The sequence below is a fragment of the Petaurus breviceps genome, unplaced genomic scaffold (genome assembly GCF_028583685.1).
Source record: "Petaurus breviceps papuanus isolate PSGF00001 unplaced genomic scaffold, PetGlider_PUasm1.0 90845, whole genome shotgun sequence".
NCBI lineage: Eukaryota > Metazoa > Chordata > Mammalia > Diprotodontia > Petauridae > Petaurus > Petaurus breviceps.
The window spans coordinates 21,218,461-21,228,859 of record NW_027187359.1 but is presented as its reverse complement, the minus strand read 5'-3'; the positions used below and the strand labels follow the sequence as shown (position 1 = coordinate 21,228,859).

Genomic DNA, 10,399 nt, shown 5'->3' with positions numbered 1-10,399 from the left:
TGCTTCCAGGGCGGCGCATCCGGGTCATTTCTGTGGGGCTGCTGTTACTGCGGCTGCTGCTGCGGCTGCTGTTGCGGCTGCCGCTGCTTTTGCTTCTGCTTCTCATCGGACGGCCGCATTCGCCTGGATTAGCTAGCCAGCAAGGAAGGGGCTCCCCGTTCTCGAGGTGAGGCCACTCTCACCCCCTCCTCCTTTCGGCCCCCTCGGCTGCCAGTTCTGATCTCCCCGAGAGCAAACGGGTTTTTCCCTTTATTCGGCCCCAGGTTGAATCTTCACCAGCACTGAGTGACCGACCGAGTGACAGGCCAGGCCTGGGAGTGGGCATCTCTCACCCCCCTTTGCCCCCCCAACCTCCCGCGCTGCTCACGACTCCGTTGTCTTGGCGGTCCGGTTACCCTGAGCTCCTGTCAGGGACGCTGGGTCTCCCTTGTCAGATCTCAGCCCCATGACCAGGACTCCTCCCCCTGCTGTCGCCCCGAGTCTCAGCTTTGGGATTGGGGGGCTCTGCCCTGTGGGAAAGGTTCTGTTGGGGACAACTCTAGTACAGCATCTGCAGGGCTGGGAGGGAATGGGAAGCTGCCTGGTCCCAGGTGCTTCTCCCGAGGCTCGGAGGGATAACAAGGGGCCTGCCTAGAACAATAATCTAGGATCAGGGAGAAGAAAGTTCTGGGTTCTAATTCGAGCTCTACAGGGTAGCTTTAGAGTAAATCCGTATTGCTAACCATTGATGGTTTGCAATTTTTTTCAAAGCCCTCTTATTATGTCATTGATTTTGCTTGTCTTTTGATTTCCTTATCTGACCTCTCTGGCCTGCTCCCCTCATTAGAGTATAAGCTCCTTTTTTTTTTTTTTGTAGGGGTTGATTCTTTGTTTTTGTATACCCAAAGGCTAGTTCAGTGCCTAGCACCTAGTTGTCATTTAATAAATACTTTTTGATCGACTGATGCTCTCAACCACCTGGTAAGGTAGGTAATATTATCCACTTTTTATTGTTCAGGAAGCCAGAGTTTTACTGAGTAGCTTGCTAGGGCTATTGTGCCAGAATTGTAATTCAAATCCAGATTTCTCTTGGCTCTTCCCTCAGTCCACTACACCATTTAGTGTCCACATATTTTAAGTGGGTGTGATACATGTTCTACCTGTATTCATAACAGCTAAAATTTATAGAATGCTTTTAGGTTTGCAACCTACTTTATATATCTTGTTTGATTCTCAGATCGACTTAGTGAAATAGATGCTATTATTATACTCATTTTACAAATGAGGAAACAGACTGAGTTTTAATAAAAGCAACTTGCCCAAAGTCATAGTTACTAAGTTTCTGAGGCTGAATTCAAACTCGAGTCTTTCTGGCTCACTGTCCAGCTTGTGATTTACAATGCTATCTACCACCTAAAAAAGTGATATGGGTCAAAGTGTAGAGCATGTTATGGAAATGTATCCTTGCTATTAGGTGTTCTTTGTTGTAGAATGTAATTCTTTTTAGACACTGTGTGCAAAAAGAAATTGTTACATGGGAAGATAATGTTACTTTATGGAAGACTTTCTGGGATTTAAAAAAAGTGAATATTATATTGAAACAAGAGTAAGCAAGATATAAAAAGTTTTGTTGTTCTTTTAGCTTTTAAGCCAGTTTTGACACCTCTTAAATATTAGGGTTTCTTGGATATACCTTTGCTTTTTAATGGCATTCTTTTGGTAAATATATTGACTTCACAGACATAGGCCAACAGCATGATTTTGAGGTAATAATATGCATGTAGTAGTATGACTCTAGTCAACACATTTTTAAGCTATTACTAGGCATTATAGAAACTAAGCTTTTCAGAGGTCATCTTAACCAAGCCAAAATTGTTCAATTTTTCATCCTTATCACAGCCTTGCAGATAGGTTGATGGTAAAAGTTAATAAGTATATTATGCTTTATATAAGACAAAAATTCGTACTCCCCTACTTGCCTTGTATTTTGCTTTAAACCTTTGGCATCAGTAACTTATTTTAAATAAATCAGTTGGAGTTGTTTTAATTTGTGCCGTATCTTTTTCTCATGTTTATTCTTCCAGCCTTCTTTGCTCTAACAAGTTGGTGGTCTGATGGTACACAGACAGCTGATTGAGGAATGACTCCCATATCAGTAAGGAGTCATTGCCTGTGTGTTAAAATATAATTAATTCATTTTTGTGATGTTATTCAGTGCTCTCCATGTCCAGGCCTTCTGAGTTTTAAATAAAGTATATTCATGATGTGTAGGCATGAAGCTTCTAGAGAGTCAACAAGTCTTTGATCTCTTAAGTTCCTTACTCCTCAACCATACATTCTAACAGATTATTCATTTCAATCAGTCAATCAATTCACAAACATTTATTAAGAACCCTTCTATGTGCCAAGTACTGGGGATATAAGACAAAGTGTATTAAAGAGCTTACATTCCTATGGGGGTAGGGGGAAATGTGTTTATAAAGGAAATAAAAAGTAATTTGTGGAAGGCACTAGAAGTTCCAGGGGGGGATCAAGAAAGGCCTCATTTAGGAGATGGCACTTAAACTGAATATTTTAGGAAGTTAAGAGTTCTAAGAGATGAAGGTAACAAGGAAGTTCATTTCAGACATAGGGGATGGCCTGAGCTAAGGCATGGAAATAAGAAATGGGTTAGATAAGAAATAGAAATAGATAAAGTTCTTGTTGTGTAGCAGGAACTGAAAGTAGATCAGTTTGGTTGGAATGTAGAGTACATGAACTATAGTCAATACAAGACTCATGGACTTCTCCTTTTGGGCTGTCCTTTCCCTTTACATGACTCCCTACATGTATGGATTCAAAGCCTTAATATACTGTGATCATATAAATCCTATATAGTATGTACACTCTTCCTCCAACCACATCCCCAACCTCCTCCAGCTTTGTCCTCAGATCTTCAGATAAGTGGTGGTATTCCCCAAGCACAGAAACTCAATGGAAAGGAATAAGGAAAGATATATTTCAAGATCATGAATTGTAAACAAGGAAAAGAAATGAGAGAAATCAGTCTCCCTTCCTGCTCCTCATTCCAATGGGATTTATAATAATAGCTGATAGTCTTGGCACGTAGACCATTGTGGTTCATTGTGATTCCTGTCTCCATCTCTGCTCTAGGATCAGAATTGGCTCCACATTTCTGGTCTTCAGAAGTTGCTTTCACTGGCAGTGCAAGAAATGTGGTGGTACCCTCTCCCCTGGGCCTACCTTTACAATGAAATCACTAAATATCAAAGTATATGTTGATTTAATTTAGCTCTTTGTAGGATTTCTTTATTACTTTATCCCTCTGCAAGAGATGTTAGCACATAAGCCATAGTCATTTTCATGGTAGTGTTTTTGCAAATACTTTTCATGAGCACTTACTTCAATAGGAGTAATAAACCAAATAAATAAATGCCCATGAAACGATATTTCTTGTTGCCCTTGGGCATACCATAAAATCAGCTTCTCTTGCTATTTTGTTTTTCTCTCCAAGGTTTTAAGAAGATTAGTTAATCAAGGATATGTGATGAAATTCGGACACTTCAGTCAGAAATGGTTCCCCATGCCTGTGATCATACCATTATCTCATTGCACTGCTCAAAACCCCCTAGTGATTCTCTATACCTCTAGGATATATAACCCAAACTACTTTACCTGTTCCTATTTACAGAGTCTGGCTCCAACCTACCTTTTCAGCTTTGTTTCATGTTACTTTCCTTCATGTACTCAATATTCTAGCTATATTAGATTATGAGGCTACTAAGTATGACATCTACTTCCACATATTCATATAAGCAGTTCCTTGTATGTCAAATAGGTTCCCTCTTCATTTCTGCCTCTCAGAATCCTTAAAGTTTGACTCATGGCTGAGGTACCACTGTTTTCTGTGAAGTCTTTTCTGTTCCTACCAGCTGAAAGTGTTTTCTCCCTCTTCAAATGTTCCTAGACAATTTTTCTTGGTCTAGATTTCCTACTCTGCATGACATTCTACCATGTCATACTTACCATTTTATATGTTGCATCTCTATTGAAGGCAAGCACTGTGTTGTATTTTATTTTTGATACATAGATTCCTAGCGCAGTTCCTTGCACTTGGGCACTTAAATAATGTTTGTTAAATTGTTGAATTTATTAAGTTTTTATATAAATCCTTGTCTGTTAAAACTATGTTCTGGGACAGGGGTGGGGAAATGCAGCCTCAAGGTTACACGTGGCCCTTTGACTGAATCCATACTTCATAGAACAAATCCCCTTAATAAAAGAATTTGCTTTGTAAAACTTGGACTCAGTCAAAGCTGTGGGTTCCCCACCCCTGTAATCTGGGGTATGGTTTATTTAAATGATTTTATATATCAAAGATCTTTGCCAGAAAAATCCCTTCCATATTTTAGAATTTGCTTCTTTCTAAAAAACCAAATGTTTATTAATATATTTGTTTTATATCATGTACATTTCTTAACATTTCCCTCCTTTCATCCCCCTCAGAGAGTGTTACTTTATAATAAAGAATAAAAAGGAGAACAAAGAAAAATTTATCAAAACTAACCAAGATATTTTTAAATATTGACATTATATACATCATTCCACAGCCATAGTCCCCAGTGTCTACAATGAAATGAAATGAGGTGCTTTCTCATATCTCTTCTTTGGGTTAAGCTTGGTCATTATGATTTTGTAGCATTCAGTTCATTGTTTTCTTATTCTTTCCATATATATTGTTTGTAGTTATATCGTTTTCTTGGTTTTGCTTACTTCACTTAGTATTACTTCATAAAAGTCTTCCCATGTTTCTCTGTATTGATTATATTCATTATTTCTTAGTAATAGTCTATTCCATTCATATATACAATTTATTTAGTCATTCTCTAGTTGAAAGACATCCTCTTGGTTTCCAGTTCTTTGCCACCACAAGAAATGATGCTATAAATATTTTGGTGTATATATATTTTTGTCATTGACCTTCTTGGGTTCTATGCACATCAGCAAAATCTCTGTGAAAGAGTATATATATTTTAGCCACTTTCTTTGCATGATTCCTAATTGTATGTACATTTTAACCACTTTTTTTTGCATGATTCCAAATTGTATGTACATTAAAGCCACTTTCTTTGCATGATTCTAAATTTTTTCCCAGAATGGTTGAATCAATTTTCAGCTCCACTAAATGCATTATTGTATTTGTCTTAACATAATGCTCCAACATTGACTATTTCCTTCTTTGTAATTTTTTTCCAATTTGTTAGGTATAAGATGAAAATTCAGGGTTGTTTTCATTTGCATTTCTCTTATTTGTGATTTGGAACATTCTTTCATGTGGTTGTTATTAGTTTGCAGTTTTTTAAAGAATTCTTTGTTTATATTCTTTGACCACTTAACTAGTGGGAAAAGGTAACTACTTATTTTTAAGTGCTTAAACTTTGTTTAGCTTTTCATTAAAAGTTTATTGAAAAAGAAATGTTTCATGATTTTTAATCCATTAGGTAAGGCACACACATCGTGATTCAAGAATTTCACCAATAATGGAGTTGGCCCATAGCTTATTGCTAAATGAAGAAGCTTTGGCCCAAATTACTGAAGCAAAGAGGCCTGTCTTTATCTTTGAGTGGTTGCGATTTCTTGACAAAGTCCTGGTAGCTGCTAACAAGGTATGGTTATGTTTGCATGATCAAGAAAGGAAGATTTGTTTTAGAAAAGATGGGAAACAAACTTATTTAACTTGGTACTCTTTCTGAAGCTTACAGTTTTTGTTGATGGTTGTATAATATAGTCTATTTCTATGAATATCTTAGGTATTCAGTTCTAGTTTTTTAATGGGCAAAAAATAGTGAAACTGTATATGCAACTACAAATGATGTTGTTTGCTTTTTTCTGACAGACTGATGTGAAGGAAAAACAGAAAAAACTTGTTGAACAACTCACTGGATTAATAAGTAGTTCTCCTGGCCCTCCAACAAGGAAATTATTAGCTAAAAATCTTGCAGCTCTTTATAGCATTGGAGATACTTTCACTGTTTTTCAAACTCTTGACAAGTGTAATGATATCATCAAAAATAAAGATGACACTGCAGCCTATTTGCCAACCAAACTGTAAGTACTTATTTTGATATAAACCAATGCAGAATAGTCATTCTTCTCTTGTTTATTATAATATGACTTCATTAATTTCATAGTGTCAATTGTATTCTAGAGTAAGGGTCTCTAAATGGTTTAACTTGTACAGAATATAGTAAGAATAATTACTTCCCATGATACAAATCGTATACAGGTACATCCCAAATAAGGTTGTTCTAACAAGTATTTAATAATTATGTCAGTACAACTTAAAAATAAATTTTTATTACAAACTTAATAAAAATTTTGACAAATGCAAACAAACAAACCAAGGTAAGAAATGGAATGCCAAAAACAAAATTAAATTATTTCTGTTTTGATGAGACAAAAAATGAACTTTAACAATAACTTATTTGAATGTGTCCTCTTCTAATTATTTTTTTGTCATACTTATAACATTTTTTTCTGTTGTATTGCATGTAATTGTCAATGTGTATATTTTTCTAATTCACAGTACATCATTTCATAAAATCCTTTTCATGTTTATATCACTCATAATTGTCATTTCTGACACACTAATGTAATGTTACGTTACATTAGTATGTTCTGTAGTGTTTATAGTCATTCCCCAATTGTTGTTCATCTAGGTCTCAAAATTGCTTTTCATGTGAACTGTTGCCAAGTTACATTTTCCTCCAGTGATTTTTTAACCTAAATGCAGGACTTAAATACATTACTTTTAAATTTCATCTTACTGGTTTCAGCCTAGTGAGATAATTTTGAATCATGAATCTGCCATCTAGCTATTCTTCCCATTTTTGTGTTATCAGTCTGTTTAGTAAACTTGCCTTCTAAATTTATGTAATTGTTTGATAAAACTGAAGAATTGGACAGAACCAAGGACAGCAACCTTTGGCATGGTACCTAAGACATCTTTCTAGATTGATGGCACTCAATCCTTAATATTTGGAGATTATTTTCAACTAGTTGCAAATTCATTTTTAGTATCTTTGAGTCTGCATTTTTTCCTTCTTATGCACCAGGATATAAAAATTCATCAAATCCTTTGAAGAAATTAAAATAAGCTATGTAATAATTTTATATTTGTCTTCCTTCCTATCATTTTCTTTCTACTTTACTAGTAATGCCTTATCCTACCTCCATTCCCAAATAAAATTAGTCTGGCACAGTTTTTTCTTCTTAGTGATCCCATGTTATGCTTTTCTAAATGCTTACAAATCTTCTGCTTATAAATACAGTCTAGAATTTTTCTGAAAGTTGACATAATGTTTATTATTCTGTAACTTTAGAACATCTATCTTTGTCCCATTTTTTGAATGTTAGGCATTTTCCCATTGAAGTCTAAAGATATTTCTCATTCTCTGTGAATTCTTTTCTTTTCTTTTTTTTTTAGATTTTTCTTATTGCTTTTTGGAGGGGGGAAGGTAGGGCAATTGGGGTTAAGTGACTTGCCCAAGGGTCACATGGCTAGTTTTGTGTTAAAGTGTCTGAGGCCGAATTTGAACTCAGGTCCTCCTGACTCCAGGGCTGGTGCTCTATTCATTGTGCCACCTAGATGCCCACCACTGTGATTTCTTAATGATTCTTTAGAGTACTTCTGTGGTCATTCATTGATCAAGGATGTAATAAATCCTGTTTTCTTACCTTTACTTTACATATTTGGGGCATCTATGATCTCTTTACCCTGTTCTGCCTTTTTTAGATTGAAAAGATTTATCTTTGTCAAGCTTTTAGCCTTTCTTTTCTCTTTCAGCCTTGATCTCCTTATCACAAATGAAAATCCCTCTTACTCATATAACAAATTGTTTTGCACACTTAAATTTTACTTATCACCATTTTATATCTCTGTGTGTGAAAAATCACCCTACAAAACCATAAGCTCCATAAGAGCAAGATAGATATGTCATCTAAACTTTATCTCATCTAGTAACAGAATACATTCAATGTTTATTTAATTTAATATTAGACTTTAACCTTCCTGACTTTTTGACTAGCATCAGCTGATAAAAAATATCCTTTTTCCCTGCACAGAAGGCAGAGATGGACATTGATGGCTCCCTGTTGTCCATGCAGTTGACATAATGTTTTTCTTACTAAAATATCAGTTTGACTCCTCCCATTTTATACATCCCTGATGGTGTCTTTTTTTTTTTGCCACTCTTTGTACTTAAATGAACATGATAATATAATATGCCACAGAATATACTAACAGTGCATCTTTCCATTGCCTTTCGGATCACCTGAAATTGAGTGTGAAGTGGGAAAAGAACACTGGACTTCTTATCAAAAGATTTGGGTTTGGATCTTGGATTTACTACTTATTAACTGTGCTACTCTAAACTATTCATTTAACTTCTTAGGGCCTAGTTTTTGACATTTGTAAAATTAGAGGGTTGGACTAGATAATCTCTAAGGTAAATTCTAGAACTAACATTCTGTGATTTTGTGATCCCAAGCTTCCTTTTACTTCCATTTTGCCAACCAGTTAGTTACTCTTGGTTGATCAAGATTGAATCTAGAATTTCCATCATTGCTTGCTATATCTGAGATATGGTATTATTAGCAAAGCAAAGAAGAATTTATGAAATGCTCATTTCAGTGGAATTATATTTTTTGCAAATGAAGAGACACTTGAAGGGAAGTCTTTATTAATTCTGTGCATCATTGCCAGTTTTATGGCACAGAATGCAGATGTTCTATTTAGAACAAATCTCTGGTCAATTAAAGTCTTTCCTGACTTTGGCACTTATATTGTCTACCTTGCTTAGAACTTGTTCTTAAATATTTTAGGTCATGGTCCAGCAATCCAAATTCTGCTCTTAAACATCATCTATGTAAAATAGCCAAAATTTTTTTGTGTTATGACCTCTTCTGAAGTCAGGATGATTTATGAATGAAGAAATCAAATTATCTTCTGGTTTGCTAAGTTCTTCAATTTCCTATGTAAACCTTAAAGTCCCTGGGGGTGCATCATACATTCCTTTTTACACTGAGTCACACATGAATAAGGGGACTTTTGGGCAAAAAAAGTTAGTTCTAATGAGTCTTAATGGGCATTCAGGTACATCTTATATAATCACTCCAGGAAGATATCCTACCTCATCATTTGTTATTTTATATCTATACAAAACTGCCTCCATATCTCATGGTATGTACTTAAGATTTCTGGGTATAGCAATAGGCTTCTTTTTCCTGCTAGTGCCTTCTTTCTGAGACTTTGCATGACAATCAGAACATTTCTCATTCATTTATGAAATCATGCATTATTAGGTACCTCATGTGTTTATTTTTTGAATGCCATTCTAGAGCACTATGAGAGTATGAGTTATCTATCTCTACCTCTATTCCATTGTAAACACAAACATCGTAGACCTTTAATTAATGTTTGCTGTTTGAAATTTGTTGGCCAGAGATGTAATGCAGTTGTCATTGCTTGCTAAATCAAGCACATTTTTGAAAAGTTTAGTTTTAGTAATGATAATTGCCATACTAATGAAAGTGAATATTAAAAGTGAGTCCAGACCTGGAACAATTCAAATTGATTTTAAAGCTTTATTTAATAAAACTGCATGAAGTTGTCCTGTTAACTTGCATGTTGGGTAATTGAAATGGTTTTAAAGGTAGAATATCACTTCTTGTAGGGCTGCAGTAGCATGTGTTGGGGCATTTTATGAAAAAATGGGGAGGATGTTAGGAAGTGCATTTCCAGAAACAGTTAACAATCTTCTGAAGTCTCTGAAAAGTGCAGAGGTAAGTTATAGAACAAGTTATATATATATATATGTGTGTATATATGTTTTGTTTGTGAGAATTAATCTGGCTTAAATAATCATTTGCCCTATATTTGTAACTAGAGAACTTAGATATTTAGTAAGGGGCAATTCATAATTAGTTTTCAAGGCAATAGAAAATTTTCTGAATGTACTCCATTGCTTAAACTTTAATGTAAATAGGAGAAGGATCCTTCAACCTTATGAAGGAGCAACATATTCCACTAATTTTGTGGAGCTATGAATCCTTAGGGGACCTTATATCTTTTTTGTCATATCTAGTACCACATAAATAAAGTCCTATACTAGCAACAAGACTTTTGTCAACTAGTGACTGCATGAATGGAAACTCATTATTTTCTAAGGGACCTTAGAGACCTCTTCCCAATTACCATGGGTCTACCAATATAGCAGCAAGCACCCTAGCATACCTAAGATGGCTGCTAGCACAGGTTCCTAGATCTACTTTTCTAAATGAAAGCAACTCAAAATGGGTTAACAATCTTGCTTTAATCAAACATATGTCATTTACCTAGTTCAGGGGGAAAAGGTCAGCA

At 35.4% G+C, this 10,399-nt stretch overlaps 2 protein-coding genes across 3 annotated transcripts in view; one reads left to right on the top strand and one right to left on the bottom strand.

The window, feature by feature from the left end:
* CEBPZOS (CEBPZ opposite strand) overlaps positions 1–10,399 on the bottom strand; it is a 295,755-nt gene that overhangs the window by 205,303 nt on the left and 80,053 nt on the right. The gene's annotated exons all lie outside the window — the stretch shown is intronic.
* HEATR5B (HEAT repeat containing 5B) overlaps positions 3–10,399 on the top strand; it is a 135,947-nt gene continuing 125,550 nt past the window's right edge. Inside the window, exons 1-5 of one of the 2 annotated variants that reach the window (XM_069072209.1) lie at positions 3–166; positions 857–965; positions 5,481–5,645; positions 5,876–6,087; positions 9,714–9,822. In XM_069072209.1, the coding sequence (XP_068928310.1) occupies positions 5,520–5,645; positions 5,876–6,087; positions 9,714–9,822 (447 nt within the window). In that variant the 5' untranslated portion in view covers positions 3–166; positions 857–965; positions 5,481–5,519. The remainder of the gene's footprint in view (positions 167–856; positions 966–5,480; positions 5,646–5,875; positions 6,088–9,713; positions 9,823–10,399) is intronic. The other variant, XM_069072208.1, reaches the window with a different exon arrangement.